The sequence below is a fragment of the Salvelinus fontinalis genome, chromosome 18 (assembly GCF_029448725.1).
Source record: "Salvelinus fontinalis isolate EN_2023a chromosome 18, ASM2944872v1, whole genome shotgun sequence".
NCBI classification, from domain to species: Eukaryota; Metazoa; Chordata; class Actinopteri; order Salmoniformes; family Salmonidae; genus Salvelinus; species Salvelinus fontinalis.
Window position 1 is genome coordinate 47,115,268 of NC_074682.1, and position 20,872 is coordinate 47,136,139.

Here is a 20,872-nt window from a genome sequence, read left to right on the forward strand (position 1 = left end):
AAGGCCCCAACATGGGGCTTACTTTGATAGTTCAGTGAAATTACATTTGTTGGCAGTGGCTAGTTTAACAAAACCAAAAGTGTGTAATGCTGTCACTCCTTGTCCACAAACCGCTTTCAAGGTAAATAAATCAATATCGTAACATGTAATTTTTTCCAAACTATCCCTTTAAGTAAAAGTCTAGCCATTTGTCACAGGCTTCACTCAATCTGGATACCTGTCATGTTCTCTGACATAATGTCAACACGGCACTTCTAGGGTATGTGCTCCACAGCTGAGAGACACGAACCTTGACCCCCACACGGTTCTATCCCTACAGCACGGGCATCGCTTTATGAAAACTGTGGTTTTGGTAACGTTTGTGTGAGAAATAACTGTTGAGGTGTTCAGCACAGGTATTTATGTCTTTATGTCGTCCCCCCCCGTCCCGTCCCGAAGCAGAGGATCGGCCTGGGTGCCGTGGTGTTGAAATACAGGGTTGCCACAAGGACGTGTTTGAATATTGCTGGTGGTGAGGTCACATTTTATTGATCTGTTTTGTAGAATCACATGACATGCATTGAATCTACTGTAAGATATGTGGGGTCATAAAATGAAAGACAGGCATTGTATGTGAATGGTTTTATTCCAACAATGGAACACATTGATACAATTGGGTTACTAAAATAACTTGCTCTCTAGGTACAATCTGACTATTGTTCATGTAACAGTTTAACTTTAGTCCGTCCCCTCGCCCCGACCCGGGCGCAAACCAGGGACCCTCTGCACACATCAACAACAGTCACCCACGAAGCATCGTTACCCATCGCTCCACAAAAGCCGTGGCCCTTGCAGAGCAAGGGGAACCACTACTTCAAGGTCTCAAAGCGAGTGACGTCACCGATTGAAACGCTATTAGCGCGCACCACCGCTAACTAGCTAGCCATTTCACATCGGTTACACTAACACGTACATACTAAGTCAACATGTCGAACTGTTTAAATCTTTGGTGAAAGTTATATTGTTTGTGTCATTGCAGAGCATCAAATGTGATTTAAGCCTGTTTTTAAAAGTATATATTAATTGACTTAAAAGGACCCATTTATTTGAAGAGATAAGCATAACACTTTTGGCACAAAAAAGTTAGAACAAAATGTGGGCAACAGTGGTACAGTATGTGTTAGAGACGTTGATACAAACATTCACTTTCAAACCAATTCACTCCAGCAGACTAATTGCCGATCAAGCAACATTGCCGATGTCATTACTTGACTAATAACAAGAAAATAAATACTGCACATGACTCCTGTAGTTTCTACAGTAATGTTTTAAAGGCACAAATGAAAATAGCAGTGGTCGATCATTGAAATTGTGACACATGGATTTATCCCATGTCCTCTATTGGTTTATAGTGTGTATATCCCGTGAGTGCATTAGTACATTTATTGTGACTAAACTCACAAGTGAACCATTTTTGAGCATGAGGATAAATGTATAGACAGTCAGCAAACAAACAAGCGCAGACAACATTATTGCTTTAGTACAGTGCATTTGCCATTTTACCATTAAAGCGTTTACAGAGGACATCTCAACAGGTAGCTTCTATGTGGTTACTGGGTGCTGAAAGACTGTCGAGCTACAGTATACAGCATCTCCCTTATCAGCATTCATTTCTTAAGCCCTGTTGATACCTGGTTCTAACATGCCGCCTTTTCCCTGATCTTTTCCACATTCTGATTGTGCAGACTTTTAAAAGACGCATTGTGATCAGATCTTATAAGTGTAAACGGACAAGATCAGGACGAAGGACGTATGTTAACGGCAGGCATAAACAGGGCTTCTGTGGAGCCAAGAGACTGTATGTGAAGTCAAGCTTGGTGGTTGTCGGAGGCCTGTGAAACTACAGTGTGTAGGCCACGTTGTTAAATCTAAACTTCAGTCGCACTAGACATGGTGGGCTGGTATAGATTGAATGGCCCTGAAGATCAGGGCCAGGAAGCCGGTCCCCAACAGATCCCCCAGAGCCGTGAGGTACGGGATAGAGTAGTTATCCGGGTCCAGCCCCCTCCGCCACATCCAGCGCACCATCAGGTCAGCCAGGTACAGCAGAATCACAACCTGTGAATCAGTTGACAGCACGATGAGTAACTCACTAGTGCAGGTAACTGAGGGAAGTTGGACAGTGCAGAAGCTGTAATACAATGTCCCTTCACCCTGGGAAAGATGTATAGGCCATGTTCAATAGCTTCTCTGTTATACTGTCTAGTAACATCCCATTATTATGTAGATTACTGGCAACCCACACTGTATGTGAACAAGTAAAAATATGTTGAGGTCATGTGAACAATAAACATTAAGGGCAAAAACACGTACATGGGTCACACTGCCTGTATACATTTATTTTTGTTTTTTCAAGTATCTAAAAAGTGGCTAATGACACCACAGGTCATATCAACTCTACTGAAAAATATGTTTCATCTGATAAGTAGCAGGACTACAGATGTATCGGTATACTGGTCAGCATTTTCAGCGACGTGTGGTTTGAATTGCAGCGCCGGAGTTTGGCAAGAGGGCTGAAAACAGTAAATCTCGTATTAACATTTCTACTAAGGCCGTTGTTTATATCGGCAATGGCTCTCGTAGTGTAAAACTATGATTTTGCTCAAACCAAACCCTCAATGTGTGAGATCCAAACAAAAGAGAGGCGTAATGTAAAGGAACATCTGTCCGTGAAATTGACATTTCAAAAGTTAGTTACTTTAAGGAGCAGTTCTATCTCTGTGGATCTAACCCCAGAAGTTGTGGAAAACGGTTAAAGACCTGGAGAATAAACCCTTCTCCTCACAGCTGCCCATGTCACTTAAAGTTTACGATGTGGTTGTTACTGATGTGGTTGTTGTTTAATGACCACTTCATTAAGTCAGGATTTCTATTTGACTGAGCCATGCCTCCTTGCCCGTCCAACATTTCCTCATCTCCCACCCCTTCTAATGCGACTAGCCCCGATGCTTCTCCCTCTTTTACCCCTGCCCCGATACAAAGTTTCTCCCTGCAGGCAGTCACTGACTCCGAGGTGCTAGAGGAGCTCCTGTAACTTGACCCCAAAAAACCATCTGGGTCAGATGGTTTATACCCTTTCTTCTTTAAGGTTGCTGCCCCTTCATCACCAAGCCTATCTCTGACCTTTTTAATCTGTCTCTCCTCTCTGGGGAGGTTCCCATTGCTTGGAAGGCTGCCACGCTTCATCCTTTATTTAAAGGGGAGATCAAGCTGATCCTAACTGTTATAGGCCTATTTCTATTTTGCCCTGTTTATCAAAAGTGTTGGAAAAACTTGTCAATAATCAACTGACTGGCTTTCTTGATGTCTATAGTATTCTCTTGGGTTTGCAATCTGGTTTCCGCTCAGGTTATGGATGTGTCACTGCAACCTTAAAGGTCCTCAATGATGTCACCATTGCCCTTAATTCTAAGCAATGTTGTGCTGCTTTTTTATTGACTTGGCCAAAGCTTTTGATACGGTAGACCATTCGTGACTCTGAGGGGTCTTTGGCCTGGTTTGATAACTATCTCTCTCAAGAGTGCAGTGTATAAAGTCAGAAAATCTGCTGTCTCAGCCACTGCCTGTCACCAAGAGAGTACCCCTAGGCTCAATCAAACTAACCCTGATTCAGATGACCATCCTACCCATTACGGAGACATAATTTATAGATCAGCAGGTAAGGGTGCTCTCGAGTGGCTAGATGTTCTTTACCATTCGGGCCATCAGATTTGCACCAATGCTCCTTATAGGACACATCACTGCACTCTACAGTCCTCTGTAAACTGGTAATCTCTCAAGACCCACAAACAAACAAACACTCAAAGACTCAATCATGGACTCTCTTACTGACAGTTGTGGCTGCTTGCGTGATGTATTGTTGTCTCTACCTTCTTGCCCTTTGTGCTGTTGTCTGTGCCCAATAATGTTTGTACCATGTTTTGTGCTGCTACCATGTTGTGTTGTTGTCATGTTGTGTTGCTACCATGCTGTGTTGTCATGTGTTGCTGCCTTGCTATATTGTTGTCTTAGGTCTCTCTTAATGTAGTGTTCTCTCTTGTCGTAATGTGTGTTTTGTTCTATATTTATGTTATTTATTTTATTTTTTAATCCCAGCCCCCGTCCCCGCAGGAGGTCTTTTGCCTTTTGGTAGGCCGTCATTGTAAATAAGAATTAGCTCTTAACTGACTTGCCTAGTTAAATAAAGGTAAAATAAAATAAATACATATAATTGACATAAAATTGACATGAACTTTCTCTTAATTTATCACAAAGTTCACAGGTTTATGGCAATACAGACTTACGACTTTATTTTTGCAGTGTCACTATGGAATAACTAGGTTCAATTAAATTCAATAGAATAAAATACTATAGCATAGAAGTATCAAAATAAAATTCCCCAGGGGCCATATTCAGTCTTCACCAAGGCCAGTACTTTTTTTAAATTCATTTTTCATCATATGTCACCTTTTAAAGTAGGAGTGGTACAGTGTGTCATGTCTGTGGTACATATGAATTTGACCTCTGACCTGTAGCAGGGCCGCACACAGGTAAAGGCAGACAAAGGCAGGCCTGAGGGCGCCATGGCGACTGTTACGGGTTAGTAATATTGTGTGTAGATGTGTACAGTGTTCATTTGACCCCCTCTGCTTGTTTTGTGTTTCTTTTAAGTTTGTTTGACTGGTTAGCTGAGGAGCTGAAGTCAGGTAGGGGTCACGCCAGTGTTGTGAAGAACAGGCAAGGGTCAGGGCAGTGTTGTGAGCTGAAGGTCAGGCAAGGGTCAGGGCAGTGTTGTGAGCTGAAGGTCAGGCAGGGGTCAGGGAAGTGTTGTGAGCTGAAGGTCAGGCAGGGGTCAGGGAAGTGTTGTGAGCAAAAGGTCAGGCAGGGGTCAGGGAAGTGTTGTGAGCTGAAGGTCAGGCAGGGGTCAGGGAAGTGTTGTGAGCTAAAGGTCAGGCAGGGGTCAGGGCAGTGTTGTGAGCTGAAGGTCAGGCAGGAGTAGTGTTGTGAGCAAAAGGTCAGGCAGGGGTCAGGGAAGTGTTGTGAGCAAAAGGTCAGGCAGGGGTCAGGGAAGTGTTGTGAGCTGAAGGTCAGGCAGGGGTCAGGGAAGTGTTGTGAGCTAAAGGTCAGGCAGGGGTCAGGGCAGTGTTGTGAGCTGAAGGTCAGGCAGGAGTAGTGTTGTGAGCAAAAGGTCAGGCAGGGGTCAGGGCAGTGTTGTGAGCTGAAGGTCAGGCAGGGGCAGTGTTGTGAGCTAAAGGTCAGGCAGGAGTAGTGTTGTGAGCAAAAGGTCAGGCAGGGGTCAGGGCAGTGTTGTGAGCTAAAGGTCAGGCAGGGGCAGTGTTGTGAGCTAAAGGTCAGGCATGGGTCAGGGCAGTGTTGTGAGCTGAAGGTCAGGCAGGGGAAGTGTTGTGAGCTAAAGGTCAGGCAGGGGTCAGGGCAGTGTTGTGAGCTGAAGGTCAGGCAGGAGTAGTGTTGTGAGCAAAAGGTCAGGCAGGGGTCAGGGCAGTGTTGTGAGCTGAAGGTCAGGCAGGGGCAGTGTTGTGAGCTAAAGGTCAGGCAGGAGTAGTGTTGTGAGCAAAAGGTCAGGCAGGGGTCAGGGCAGTGTTGTGAGCTAAAGGTCAGGCAGGGGCAGTGTTGTGAGCTAAAGGTCAGGCATGGGTCAGGGCAGTGTTGTGAGCTGAAGGTCAGGCAGGGGAAGTGTTGTGAGCTAAAGGTCAGGCATGGGTCAGGGCAGTGTTGTGAGCTGAAGGTCAGGCAGGGGCAGTGTTGTGAGCTAAAGGTCAGGCATGGGTCAGGGCAGTGTTGTGAGCTGAAGGTCAGGCAGGGGAAGTGTTGTGAGCTGAAGGTCAGGCAGGGGTCAGGGATGTGTTGTGAGCTGAAGGTCAGGCAGGGGTCAGGGCAGTGTTGTGAGCTGAAGGTCAGGCAGGAGTAGTGTTGTGAGCAAATGGTCAGGCAGGGGTCAGGGAAGTGTTGTGAGCTGAAGGTCAGGCAGGGGTCAGGGATGTGTTGTGAGCTGAAGGTCAGGCAGGGGTCAGGGCAGTGTTGTGAGCTGAAGGTCAGGCAGGGGTCAGGGCAGTGTTGTGAGCTGAAGGTCAGGCAGGGGTCAGGGCAGTGTTGTGAGCTGAAGGTCAGGCAGGGGCAGTGTTGTGTCATCTTGTGTGTTTGAAGTTGAAGTGTGTTTTGACTGCTGACCTAAGGAGCAGAAGGTCAGGCAGGGGCCAGGCCAGTGTTGTGTCATCTGGAAGGGCAGGGTCCCTGGCATACTCCAGTAGTGTAGGTAGGTGGAGATGCGGCTGGCATGGATGGCTACCAGGTTACCTCCCACACCTGGGTGAAGGGAAGGAGCCGAACAGTCGTTGAAATACCAGTAGGCATTTTTATAATCACATTTTGTTGAAGTTGTATGTTGGTCCTTTGTAGCTCAGTTGGTAGAGCATGGTGCTTCTAACACCAGGATACTAGGTTTGATTCCTGGGACCACCCATATGTAAAATCTATACACACATGACTGTAAGTCACTTTGGATAAAAGCGTCTCTATATGGAATATTATAATTAGTTATTTACATATTTAGGCTTGAGCTTTGGGTTTAGTAAATTATAGGTATTTATAAGGGTATGATGAAACGCCTTCAAGGTAATTTTAGTTGATTTTGTTTTTCTGCAACTCTTTCTAGTTAATTATGTAGGGATAATTCTGATGTGAATGTAATGGCATATCTTTAAAGTGAGTTTGTGTGCAGAGATAGCATGATCTTGTGTCCATTGGAGGTAAGGAGGATGGAGGGAGAGAGGTGGAGAAGTACAGAAAGATTGATAGGCAGAAGGAAAGAGGGAAGAAGAGAGAACAAGATTGGGAGGAAGAGGGAGAAAGGTAAGAGAAGAATAAACAAGGAGGGAGGGAAAAAGAGAGTGCGAAAGAGAGAAAAAAACACTGAATTGCAATGCAAATGTACTTCCTGTCTTGAAATGCCGATTAATGCGAAAAGCTTTGCTAGCGCTAGCTGAGGCTGGCAAAGATATAGAGGAAGTCCTCTGAAGCAGACAGTACATAGTTGTCATTCTAAAGAGGTTTATGTAAACCTTATGGTTAGTCTTCTCCAGCGATGGTGGCTAGCCGTGGGCAACAAACATTGCCATGCTAGTCTTAGGCTGTGTTTACACAGGCAGCCCAATTCTGATCGTTTTTTCACTAATTGGTCTTATGACCAATCAGATCAGCTCTGAAAAAAATATGCTGTGAAAAGATCTGCTGTAATTGGTCCTAAAGACCAATGAGTGGAAAAAATATCAGAATTGGGATACTTATTCAGTTGCACAACTGAATGCATTCACGTGTCTTCTGCATTTAACCCAACCCCTCTGGATCAGACATGTTGGGGGGGGGGCTACCTTAATCGATGTCATCAGCGCCTAGGAATCAGTTGTTGTTGGGGGTTAATTACCTTACTCAAGGGCAGAACGGCAGATTATTTTCACTGGCAGCTCAGGGATTCACACCAGCAACCTTTCAGTTACTGGCCCAAAACCCTTAACCGCTAGGCTACCTGCCGCCCTTAAAACGTTACACTTTAAAATGACATTGTTTACAATAGTGCAGAGGCTTCATGTAATTAGTCACACAAGTTACAGTAATTTACTGTCATACTTCAAAGACTGTTTAAATGTAACAGGACAAGAACCACGCCTGTCTATTATTTTGTCAAACATGCCATCTATCTTTCCACCAAGACAACCAGATGTTGTCTTCTAAGGAAAGGAGTACCAGATTTGACATTTAAGCTTACATCATATGTTACAGTAGTGGACAGGTTAGGGATGAGTGGAACTTAATGCTCTTTTCATAACCACTTGAGACCAATAAAGCTATGGCTTCTCGACTCGTACCCATGTCCAAATGAGGTTTCATGGCGGTTTTACAAGATACATATCTAGCAATGGTAAGCAGCATTGCAAATGGGGTAAACCTGTTTCTAGTTTTGCCCATGCAGCTGTTTCTTAGATGGCTCCTTGTGGATATTTGTTAGTAAGGAGGAAGTAAGAACTCTTCAACATTTAAATAATATTGAGACAAAATTGAAATCTGAGCATTGAATTACACACATGCCCCACTCTTTGATCTGAGGAGTTAGGTTCGGTCCACTCACCGTTGATTACGGGAGTGAACACCGCCATGCCCTCAAAGTTCGGGTCGCTCACTGTCTTATCCAGTATCAGGCCCCCAATACTGTGGTTTACAAGGATACAATGGGACACAAACGTCACACAACATGTTCAAAGTTGTAGATTGTCTAAGGGGCATGTGATAAGTTCCACTCTGTGTCCTCCATCTGCACTGATCTGAAAGGAAAGGATAGGTGAAAGTGATATGGTGCATTTATGCCTACTGAGCAGTAGCTGTCACCTGTCCAGTTCTGTAAAATCAGTTTGGATAAAGGTGACAAAAGGCCTTCAAGTTGCGCTTGTAACTGCAAGTGAATATACTGCATGTTTGTTTCTTTGAAATTTAGTTGAAAGCTCATGGATTGAACATTGATAGAATGCTGACAGCCCCAGGCATTTACCTGCTGATGGACATGGCCATGATGACGGGCTGCCACCCAGACCTCAGCACCTCTCTGATTGGAGGAGAGTGCCGGGCGATGACCACCCACAGCGGAATGAGAACCAGGAAAAAGCCACACACCAGAGTAGGCAGGTACCACATCTCTGGAAGACAGGAAAGGTAGTGTGTGTGTGTCTGTGTCTGTGTCTGTGTCTGGTGTGTGAGAAAGTGGGCACATTCCACATACACATTTTCTATGCAGGTAGAAAAGAAGTGTTACATCTGCAAGACATATTGTATGTCAACATGATAAAATGATCCTATAATCTGGGCAGACCTGAATGGAAATTTCTGGAGCCCACCCTGTGTACTGTGTTGGACATTTATTAAGCAGACCTGAACTAACTAGTCGTGAAAGAAACTGGGCTGCCCTCTACCGATGACACAATTGAAGTACCGAATATTAATTTTCTTTCGAGAGAGTTGAGGATATTTCATTTGGAAACTAATAAGATATTTTTTTTTGACTACAAAGATCAATATGATTTTTTTTTTATGCCTGGAAAGGAAAATTAATGTGAAATGAAATAATGGTGAAGTTATGTAAGATATCTTGTTGGTGCTCATAGTCTAGTCCAGTTGGAAATAATGAGAGATCAGTTTCAAACCAACACATTCTATTAAATACTTTGAACATTTGAAAGAACTGGCCTACTGTCTGATTCTTTACCCTTCTCGTCAAAGAGTGCTTCATGGATATAAATGGAACGGATTGGTGTAAGAAATATTGTGGAAACTCCATCTAGTCCACCCCATGCATACATCAATTCAAAATGTTTAAATCCATGAGGGGGAGTGAACAAGTGTAGGGAATCAGAACCCAGGCATAATGGAAATGGCTCCACCAAGGTTTTGCTCAATATTGCATCCAGCCCTAGGAATCATCAATATGGGCCTGGTCAGTGATAGGGGTTAAGGTTCAGATAACATTTGGGCCTATTAGATGTCAAACATCCTTTCTTACTTTTATATATATTTTTCGACTGGACAGAAAATCAGGGTGACAGACAATGAAAAAGCAATGACGGGTAGGATGGGGGCAAACAGTGGCTGAGCCGAGGCTCGAACCCCGCCGCCGGGGGAGCATATGTGGTCTGGGAGTCGAGTGTTACCGCTCGACCAGACTCCGGCACATACCAGTTATTCTGCTGTGAGTGATCTGACCTTTAAACCGGAAGAGGAAGCTGCTGACCCCAGCCAACAGAGAGAGGGTGATGAGGTCACCCAGGCTGGCAGCGATGGGCGTGGCCACGTTGTCAGGGTTGATTCCCACCTTCCTGGAGCCAATGATCACTCCCACCATCACCAGGCCTACCGACACAGAGAGCGGACTTTAGATCTAGAATAATCTAGTTGTAGATGCATTTGTTGGATTAAAAACCCTATTGTCAAAATCAAAACTCAGGAATCCATAATAATTCAAAAATGCCCAGATATAAAACATTATTCTTTAAAATGCCCACTGAGATTGCCATCTTAATTTTGTACTCTGATTTAGCTATGCTAAGAAACACTAACTTAATTAACATCTGAACGATGGAAGTGACACTACCTAACACTATCACTGGCTAGTGGCATGACAGCTATTGTGGCTTTGTCTGGTTGACTTGCCCAATGACAGGGCTGCTACAAAGGCTGTGGTGATGCTGCTGGCACATAAAACAGCAGCCTGCAGCAGGTCTACACGACCCCTGGTCATCGCGCCCAACCCCACTGCAGCTACCGCAGCCAGGAAACCCACCACTGTGGCCTGGACCTATGGAGGGAGAGAGAGAGAATAGGAGTGGTAGGGAGGGGAGGGGAGGGGGAGCAGAGAGAGAGGGAGAGGGGAGCAGAGAGAGAGGGGAGCAGGTAGAGAGGGAGAACAGAAGATGCAGCAAGGGAAGAGAGAGAGAGAGAGAAGGAGAGAGAGAGAAGGGAGGGAAAGGGAGAGAGTGGAAAAGGAGCAAGCGAAGGGAAGGGAGAGCAGGAGAGGCAGGCAGCGAAGGGGAGAAAGAATGAACAGAAGAGGCAGCAAGGGAAGAGGAGAAGGGGGCAGGAAATAAAGAAGGGAGATGTAGGGGGATAGAGGGAGGGAGGGAGAATGACACTGAGTCATTGCCTTGATACAGTGAACCCTCTTGTGGCCTCTGTTGGATTCACAGATAAAGGTACTTTATAAAAACGTGACAGCACTGGTTTGATAAAATGCCATTGGCTGTGTTTGCTGAAGGAGAGGTCAGTGTCACCTGAATGAGAGCCAGGTTGCTACACACTATCCTCCACTGCTGCTTTGGATCATCCAGCTGCCGAGTGTTCGCCTGATAGGGACATAAACCGTTTATAAAGGAACGGGAGAAATACTTAACATTTTAAATGAGAGTGAGTTTGTATGTAAAATCTATTTTTAGTTTTACATTCAAACATGTTGTGGCAGTGTTGAGTATGTGTGTGTCAGCAGTGTCTGTGTGTGTGTGTGCATGCATGCCTACGTGCGTGCGTGTGTACACTTACTGCTGTAGACAGTCTGGATGCCAGTGTCATCTCCAGGTTGCCTTTCAGTCCCACCAGGGCTGGCACCAAGATAAACACCTCTGTGATCTCCCTAAACACCTCCCAATGCTGAAACATACACAATGACCTCTTTAAACATGTCCCAGTTCTAAAACATGAATAATGATCTCCCTAAACAGTTCCCAGTGCTGAAACATACACAATTACCTCTTTAAACATGTCCCAGTTATAAAACATGAATAATGATCTCCCTAAACAGTTCCCAGTGCTGAAACATACACAATGACCTCTTTAAACATGTCCCAGTTCTAAAACATGAATAATGATCTCCCTAAACAGTTCCCAGTGCTGAAACATACACAATGATCTCCTCAAGCACCTCCCAGTGCTGAAACATAACAATCCCTCCCAACACTGCCAGCCTGGTTGCCAAATATACAGTACTCATGCATTAGCCAACTGCTTGGTCGTTGTCGTGCCAAAACAGAAAGGAGTTGGATCAAGCACAAACAGATCTGGCAACCAGAATAATTCACTGTAACAGGAACAGACGATTACCGCTATTATATCATTTCTTTATTCAGATGAAAACCCTAATCTGTTGCTGTTGTCATCCCATTATAATCTAATAACAATAATCTGAACATGTTTAGTATTAGTGACACTAAAATGACAGTCTTACTCTAACTTAGTGGCATACAATAACTCTTGTTGATTACAGGTGAACAATTTTTTTTTTTTTTTACGTTTTCATTTCCAATTGAAAAGGAACAAAATCCCTGAGCTTTCAAGGCTGACTTCAGTCAAAGTCACTACCCAACCCACCAACCTATTCCATTATTCAGGGAGTCAGTCACGCCATGTGACTGCTGGGATCTTTCCAAAAGGTGAACCAGGGAAAGAGCTATTTTGCTGGTCTATACTTATTTGCCTATATGTCATTTGTGCTACTCTACTATCTATACACAATGCCTATCTGCATATTTTATAGAATGCACTTTGAAGGGCAAGGTACTGACCTCATCAGTCAAGTGGGTCATCCATCCTCAAAATTTACCACGGAGTATAGCCACAAGTTAGCCTGAGTCCTAGTTCTGTTGGTGCTGTCGTGCCAACTCTTATTGACAATGACATAGGAGTTTGCAAGACAGCACAAGCAGATCTGGGACTCGGGCTAAGCTTCAAGTGCATGATCTATTTGATATTAACACACATTTTCAAATGGCTGCAGCACTCTCGTGTCCTTGGATGCTCTTTCTAGCTGTCATTTATAGCCACTGTCAGGGATCTTCTGACTGCTCTTTGAAACAGCTTTGAAGTCCCCAGATAGATTTGCTGCTATCCTCCTGTCATCTGTTTATCAGTCTCTCCTATATTTTCCATACCATGCATGTCAAAGCACCTCCTACATTTAAATTGGCCTCTTTATCATGCTACATTTCCCACAGTTCTCAATGCTTTCTTGATAGTTCCTTCCTACATTTTTCATAGCAAACAGCTTGGCTTCTCTCGTGACACAAGCGTCACGTTGCCGGAGATGACTCAATAGTGCCTGCGTCCCAAATGGCAACCTAGTCCCTATATAGTGCACTACTTTCGACCAGAGTCCCTGGTCAAAAGTAGTGCACTATAAAGGGGATCGCTGATACAAAGCAATCTGCCAATGTAGACACCTAAACCTCTGTGGCAGTGCATCTCTCTCACCTGTTTTTGCTTAGATTGAAGGGGATTTACTCAACACATCACAGCATGCCCGGATAAATACAACACACACACAAACAAACACATACACACACACTCAAAGTTAGCCCATACTTGAACCAAGTCCATGACTATGCCTGCCGCCACCATGCCCAGGCCGGCCACCACGTAAGGCAGTAGGATCTGAGCCAAGATGAGCCAGGCACTCTCAGGCAGATAGCCATGGGGGGAGCGGGTCAGCTTACAGGTGAAGACCCTCAGCTTCTTCCCCTGGTAGCACAGCTCTAGCTCTAAATGGGTGACTACCATGGTCTCCGCAGGTCCCAGTTACCCCATCTGGAAAGTCACCAGTAGTGGTTAAGGGAGTGACAGCTGCCCCTTTTCACACCAATCTCCACCACTAATGTCTTCTCTGTGGTATGTTCTCCTTTTTGATAGTTTAGTTTAGTGAATGGAAGTTTCTTCTGAGGAGGGAAGCCTGGTTTTGACGACAACAAGAGGGGAGATTCCTTCCAGTCGACAGCAGCAAATCGCCAAACGCTCTTTAACCAATCCACTGGGCTCGACGTATTTCAGAGGCTTTAGAATGACAGTTTGTTTGTCCTTCTGAATGAGAATGACATTAGAATGACAGCTTGTCCTTCCATCTTTAGTCAACGTTGCTAAGATAACACAACAAAGATAGAATGCCAATGGTGGAGAAGGCTGAAGAACGACATAGACTGCCTTTGACCTCTGGGGTGGAGGTCACATACACACGCAGATATGGGTCCTCCAGATAGGGGTGTCTGCCAGGACTCTTCTGACACCCGACGCAGACAGACAGACAGACAGACACAAACACTCACACACACACTCCTCACGCTTCGCTCTTCAGTAGGCGAGCTGCCGAGGAGCTCCGCTGGAAGCAGCCGGTGCGTTTGCCGCCGCGGGGTCTGAAAAACGTCCACGTCCTCTGAGACAAGGACAACCAGAAGGCTGCTAACTTTTTCTCTGCCCTCCCCAGCCGCTGCTCGTGATGCCTCTGCTCGTCCCACTGCCCTGTGTGAGCAGCCTGGCTGGCCTGGAGTCCCTTTCTCATGTTGGGCTGGAGAGACGTGACGTGTTGCGCTGGTTGGTGAGTCGCAGATGAGAAACGAGGTGATAATAGATGACGGTCCGTGGTTCTAAGGCTCGGGAAGGCAAAGGACTGCAGGGTGACATTGAGTGAGGATGATAAGGTGTGAGTCCCGAGGCGAAGCGTTAAGAGTACCTGTCCAGTCGCTGGCAGGGTTTTCCTCTCTGGGAGGCAAACAAATTGGGTCGTGATGATATTTCTGTGCAAGTGGGAGAGAAGGAGGGGGTGCTGCTGTCGTCTGTGCGAGCAGGGCTATCAGACTGAAACGGATGGGAGAGAATGAGGGGATGCTGCTGTCGTCTGTGCGAGCAGGGCTATCAGACTGAAACGGATGGGAGAGAAGGAGGGGATGCTGCTGTCGTCTGTGCGAGCAGGGCTATCAGACTGAAACGGGTGGGAGAGAAGGAGGGGATGCTGCTGTCGTCTGTGCGAGCAGGGCTATCAGACTGAAACGGATGGGAGAGAAGGAGGGGATGCTGCTGTCGTCTGTGCGAGCAGGGCTATCAGACTGAAACGGGTGGGAGAGAAGGAGGGGATGCTGCTGTCGTCTGTGCGAGCAGGGCTATCAGACTGAAACGGGTGGGAGAGAAGGAGGGGGTGCTGCTGTCGTCTGTGCGAGCAGGGCTATCAGACTGAAACGGATGGGAGAGGAGGGGGTGCTGCTGTCGTCTGTGATTTTATCGGGTTTTGGCTCTTTCTACCTGTTATTATTATTAGACAGTCTCTCACCCCCCTCACCCCCTGTCTTTTTCTCTATATATCCCCCTTTCCTTCTCACTTAAATTCAGATTGAAACACCACATTGACTTGAGAGACATTTAGTAAATATTTGCCAAACACTGGAAGTGACGTAAATATCAATAGCTTCTTAATCATTCATGACCATGACAGACATTTGAGACCTGCATGCTGTTATCCAGAGAGAGAAGGAACCGAGTTCCCCCCCACACACACATACACACACGCACACACTGAAAGTGACTCAGCTGAGGCGTCCCTGAGACGTGGCGTGGACAGTCTGTTGCCTCCTGCTCCGCCACTGACACCTTGTTGGAATTTAGAAGCCCCGTTTATACCTGGTTCTAACTTGTATCCTTTGTCCTGATCTTGTACACATTTTGATTGTCTACACCTGTCTAAAAATGTGGACAATCAAAAGACACATTGCGATCAGATCATCCTGCCCACTTCCTGAGGTAGTCAGACACGCATTGTGTCTGGATATCTTACAAGTGTAGACATATCTGGGCAGAGAAACCATTTAAATCATCATCATTATTCTGCCCTCTAAAATCATTGACAGATGGCACTATTGACTGATTACATCAACAAGTGTCTTACAGTAAATAAATATGACTTTGAATGAATAGCTGTGAACACATTTGCATAAAGGAAGGAACCAGGAAGTCACAATGCAGAGACAGTGGATGGATAACAGACACAGTTTAATACCATGAGTAGCAGTGTAGGCTGCTGAGGGGAGGATGGCTCATAATAATGGCTGGAAAGGAGCTAATGGAATGGCATCAAACACATGGAACCCATGTGTTGGATACCATTCTATTCATTCCACTCTAGCCATTACCACGAGCCTGTACTCCACAATTAAGGTGCCACCAACCTCCAGTGATGAGTAGACACATTTCTGGAAATGTGGGCACAATCAGAATGTAGACCAGATCAGGACAAAGGACCCATGTTAGCTCCAGGTTTAAACGGAGCTAAACTGTAAACTCATGACTATGGGACACGTTTATAATTGAGAGAATATTTGTTGCTTATACCCACAAGATAATGGCAATAAAAATATAATTACTTCATTAATCATTCTATTTATATGATAATGCCTGCTCTGATTTTCCAATTGTTGACTTGAAATGTCAAAATTCCTACCACTTTAGGATCTATGGCCCTATCCACACACAGGTTGTACAACTAATGTACAGCGCATTTGACACAATGGTTTGGTACAACTGCTATTTTTGTGATACATTTATGTGCAGACAAGCTTTCAGTTGTATACACACAACCATTGTGCAGTCTCCACAATGCTTGTGTAATTATTTTTGTGAAGAAAATCGATCAAAACCACTGTCAAATGTGCTGTACAACAGTTGTACAACTTGGGTGTGAACCTGGCCTATTTGAGCCATATAACCCTCAGTGTGTGTGCAGTGAAAACAAAGTTTAGTGAAACTTACAAGCTATACCTGTAGTAGTCCACACTGACATATTGATAGCAATGGCCTTTGGGTTTGTTGTTATATGGCAAGTCTATGGGACTCACTATGACAGGCTAGACAACCCATTACACACCTTGAGTTGGATCCAGGATTACATAATGAAATCCAAGGAAAGACTGTCTGGCACTTGCTATGCAGAGCTTGTCTTTAGACCGAGGTTGTTGTAGACGTGGTTGCATTTTTTTATTAGGAACTGTACAGATCGAGACGAATGCGATGCATTTGTGTATGTTATACTGTACTACCTTCTCTGTCGGACTGTGGTCCGTCAACAGTTTAATGCTTTGCCATATGTAAACTCTTCATTAAGATGGACAACAATAATGAGTAAAAACACAGATAGCCTGTTTGTCACTTCCAACCTGAAAGGGACTGGCCAAAGGGCAGACCGGGCAAATGCCCGGTGGGCCAGTCCATCTTTAGGCCGGTGGGCCAGTCTTATGAGGGGGAAAAAAGGGGGAGAAGTGTAACTGTCCACACTAATAGGCCTCTGTCATCCCGTTGTACCAAGAATGACATGTTCCTAGTGGTGGCGTGCCATTGAGGTCCCTGTGACCCCCCCACAATGTCCCAACTTCTCTCTGAGCTGTGACCTTCACATTTTAACATGGAAATTCCGCGATATGGATTGAATGCAGCCCTTACATTCCCTTCACCCACCTGTACAGTATCCAGAACTATGCCTGCAGTCATCATCCCCAGCCCGACCTGACGTTACGGCGCCACCACCTGTAGACAGATCCTCCTGGAGCTCTCTGTTGGACTTGTCTTTCTCCTCATCTATCTTATTATTAGTCCAAGACAGGGCAGGAGATCTCCATTGAAGATCATTGTTGGTGTGTGAAACTGTCTTTGTGATTTTAATGAATCAGGAAAACTAGTAAAAAGGTGCTTGTTCAAGCTCTGATATGGAGATCATCATTCATAAAGTCCCATTGTCATCCAGTATTGTCCATGAACACAACACATCTATTGTGTAGACCAGGTATTCCCAAACTGGGGCGCAATGCTATCGGGCGTACGCCAAATAAAAATGTGATCAACATGAATAAAAAATAAAATAAAATAAACATTTGACTTTTTTTTCTCTCCACATTTTCAAACAGTCCATTTATATTTTCTAACAGAGCTATACATTTGGGTGAGCTTTTTTTAATCGTCTGAGTAGCCTCGTTTCACTGCCAAAAATAAAATGAAACCATCTAGTGTTCAGCGAAATAACAACACAATGTCAAATACAGGTAGCCTAGTGAAATAATTAACATCCAATCACATTCCACTAACGGTCCGTATGTAGCCAAACGTAGCTGCTGCTCATGTTGGTATCTGTACTGATGGCGCAAAAGCCATAACAGGGAGACATAGTGAAGTGGTAATACGCGTGTAAGCAGTTGCTCCCGACACCAATTGGGTACACTGCAGCATCCACCAAGAGGCTCTTGCTACCAAGGAACTGCCTGACAACTTGAAAGACGTTTTGGACACTACAGTGAAAATGGTTAACTTTGTTAAAGCAAGGCCCCTGAACTCTCGTGTATTTTCTGCACTATGCAATCATATGGGCAGTGACCATGTAACGCTTTTACAACATACAGAAGTGCGCTGGTTATCAAGGGGAAAAGTATTGACACGTTTTTTTTTAATTGAGAGACAAGCTTAAACTTTTCTTTACTGACCATCATTTTCACTTGTCTGACCACTTGCATAAATAACGAGTTTCTCACATGACTGGCTTATCTGGGTGATGTTTTTTCTCGCCTGAATGATCTGAATCCTTGATTACAGGGACTCTCTTCAACTATATTCAATGTGCGGGACAAAATTTAGGCTATGATTAAGAAGTTGGAGCTCGTCTTTGTTAATGTCTGCACTAACAAAGACAACACACAGGTCTTTCCATCATTGTATGATTTTTTGTGTGCAAATTAACTCAAGCTTACGGACAATGTCAAATGTGATATAGCGAAGCACCTGAGTGAGTTGGGTACGCAATCAAGCACGTACTTTTCCGAAACGGATGATACAACTGGATTCATTATCCCTTTCATGCCCTGCCTCCAGTCCACTTACAGATATCTGAACAAGAGAGCCTCATCAAAATTGCAACAAGCGGTTCTGTGAAAACTGAATTTAATCAGAAGCCACTGCCAGATTTCTGTATTGGGCTGCGCACAGACTATCCTGCCTTGGCAAATCGCGATGTTAAGACACTGATGCCCTTTGCAACCACGTACCTATGTGAGAGTGGATTCTCAGCCCTCACTAGCATGAAAACTAAATACAGGATCAGACTGTGTGTGGAAAATGATTTAAGACTGAGACTCTCTCCAATATAACCCAACATTGCAGAGTTATGTGCATCCTTTCAAGCACACCCTTCTCATGAACATGTGGTGAGTCATTCACCATTTTTGATGAACAAATAAAGTTTTATATGTAAAATGGTTAAATAAAGACCAAAATGATTGATTATTATATTATTATTTGTGCCCTGGTCCTGTAAGAGATCTTTGTCAATTCCCACAAGCAGGGTTGTAACAAAATACACACTCATTCTTATGTTAAATGTATCGTATAGTGTGTGTGGCAGGCTTACAATGATGGCAAAAAACAACATTTGAGAGTGCGTTGACCCTGGTGCTAGAGGGGGTACACACACACACAATGTTTGAAGAGGTACAAGACTATAAAAGGGAACCACTGGTGTTGACATTTTCAAACATTGTTGGTAGATTTACCAGTGTTGACCAACTGCTACAACATAATGTGAATATTTCTTATTTCTAAGAGGGGGATATCATTTCACATGGAATTTCTCATCCATAAAAATATTACATTTCATAAGTAATTGTGCTAAACAGCACTAAGAAATATTAGAGGGTTAATCACATTTCAGAAAGACTGAATTACAAGTAGAATTGTTCATCAGGGCATGTGGAGGTATTACGTTTCCTTTCTACCTCGTCTATCATTCACATTTAGTTCAGGAATTTGCTTAGTGACATATGGTCTGATTATAAAGAGAGAATACCCACTGGGCAAAAACTGTTTGGAATCAACATTGTTTCCAAGCCATTTAAAAAAATATATATAATAATGTGTTAACGTTGAATCAACAGGAAAAAAATGATTGGATTGGCAAAAACAGATTTCTTTTTTTTACCAAACTTTTAACCTAAATCCAATGACATGGTGAATTTTTTGGGTTGAATTCGCGTTAGTTGACAACTCAACCAAAGGTAAATCAAAACTAGATGTTGAGCTGACGTCTGTGCCCAGTGGGTAGCTACCACACATCTCTCTATATACAACTCTGTAAAAAATTTAGTAAAACCAGAGAAACTGATAATTTTTCAGTGGTCTGTTAATTTTTTACAGAGCTGTATATTTAGTACTCTACAGTGACAGCCTTGGTCTTCAGGTATTCGTTAAGAGCCTCTTGTCCTGTTGGAGAAAGCCAGTGATGTTGAGACAGGATATACATGCAATTGAATTGGCATTCCTAGAAAATGCATCTTTGGACTTTTCCCATTCTAGTAATTCTACTCCCACATGAAAAAATACTATAGTATACATACTATATAGTATTTACTGTAGTGTTTTGCCAATATTACTGGAGTATTTACAACAGTGTTTTAGTTTTATTATTTTTGATATAGAAGTAGGGCTTTCTCTTTGAGGAAACCTACTGTAGAAATACTAAAAGAGCTAATTTTCCATAACCTGTAGGTAGGTATTACTGAACCTGCAGAGCTTCTGCCCTATTTCTATAACCTGTAGGGAACACAATATGGTCTATAGTTAGCATGTAGGTTTCTCACTTATGGGTGGCACAAATTGGGATATTGGGGAATCAGCAGGGTATATAGGGTATACACAAATGAAATACTATAGTATTTACTATAGTTAAAAAAGTGTAGTGTTTTTGCTGTGTTTACTAGTATTCTACAGTTTACTAGAGAATTCTATAGTAAGTACTGTTGTATTCTATAGTAAACTGTAGTATTTTTCCATGTGGGCTTCTATGATTAATCTAACCTGTGTGGAAACAATGTCCCAGAATCAGCAGGTCTTACCCAGGTCTTTGCCAAAGCCGGACTGCTTGAAGCCGCCGAAGGGAGCAGCCACGTCCGTCTTGTTGTAGGTGTTGACAAAGACGGTGCCGGCGTTGAGCTTCTCGCTGACATACAGCGCCTTGCTGATGTCACGGGTGAACACTCCTGATGCCAGGCCATACTCAGTGGCATTGGCCCTCCGCAGAACCTCGTCCACATCCCTTGAGAGAGAGAGAAAGGGATGAACAGAGCGGTCGAGAAAGGTCGGAGGAGAGCTAGTCAGAGGAGCAATGCACAAGATTTGAAACCCATGCCGACTCAGGTATGTAAGTGTTCTGGGTTCAGCTGAACCACACAGGGCACCCATCTGACAATGGCAAACACTGACCCGCTCTTGAACTTGGAGAGGATCATGACGGGGCCAAACGACTCCTCTATAGCAATGAACATGTGGTCCTGGACATCGGTGAAGATGGTGGGCTCAAAGAAGAATCCTGGAGAAAGGTACCACAGGGAAAGATATAGTAAACAACTTATTTACTATTTTAGTCATTTTGTAGCTGATAGGCATCCCTTGAAATGATAAATGGTAACACCACAAATGGTCACAGTATGACATCCAATTCCATTTCTGAACGGACTGG

At 44.1% G+C, this 20,872-nt stretch overlaps 2 protein-coding genes and 1 non-coding gene across 9 annotated transcripts in view; all 3 read right to left on the minus strand.

Annotated features, from left to right (window-relative positions):
- Positions 1 to 606: 606 nt before the first annotated feature.
- Positions 607 to 18,536, minus strand: LOC129815652 (solute carrier family 41 member 3-like). Of its 4 annotated transcripts, XM_055869646.1 has the most exons (9): positions 12,928 to 18,536; positions 11,113 to 11,220; positions 10,848 to 10,919; positions 10,231 to 10,375; positions 9,784 to 9,930; positions 8,579 to 8,723; positions 8,162 to 8,241; positions 6,208 to 6,342; positions 607 to 2,097 (listed from the first exon to the last, which is right to left on the minus strand). In XM_055869646.1, the coding sequence occupies exons 1-9, from the start codon at positions 13,120 to 13,122 to the stop codon at positions 2,072 to 2,074; spliced, it is 1,053 nt and encodes a 350-aa protein (XP_055725621.1). In that variant the 5' UTR covers positions 13,123 to 18,536; the 3' UTR covers positions 607 to 2,071. The 4 variants fall into 4 exon arrangements, with proteins under 4 accessions (XP_055725621.1, XP_055725622.1, XP_055725620.1 ...); XM_055869647.1 differs by lacking the exon at positions 6,208 to 6,342; XM_055869645.1 differs by having other exon boundaries at positions 607 to 6,342.
- Positions 18,537 to 18,638: 102 nt separating this feature from the next.
- LOC129815650 (cytosolic 10-formyltetrahydrofolate dehydrogenase-like) overlaps positions 18,639 to 20,872 on the minus strand; it is a 38,831-nt gene continuing 36,597 nt past the window's right edge. For all 4 annotated transcript variants that reach the window (XM_055869642.1, XM_055869643.1, XM_055869641.1 and 1 more), the window contains exons 21-23: positions 20,617 to 20,722; positions 20,250 to 20,449; positions 18,639 to 19,617 (exon numbers count right to left, since the gene is read on the minus strand). In XM_055869642.1, coding sequence (XP_055725617.1) covers positions 19,562 to 19,617; positions 20,250 to 20,449; positions 20,617 to 20,722 — 362 coding nt within the window. In that variant the 3' untranslated portion in view covers positions 18,639 to 19,561. The remainder of the gene's footprint in view (positions 19,618 to 20,249; positions 20,450 to 20,616; positions 20,723 to 20,872) is intronic.
- Positions 19,836 to 19,890, minus strand: LOC129816066 (U7 small nuclear RNA). Its single transcript, XR_008753510.1, has one exon. It is a non-coding gene; the product is annotated as a U7 small nuclear RNA (small nuclear RNA).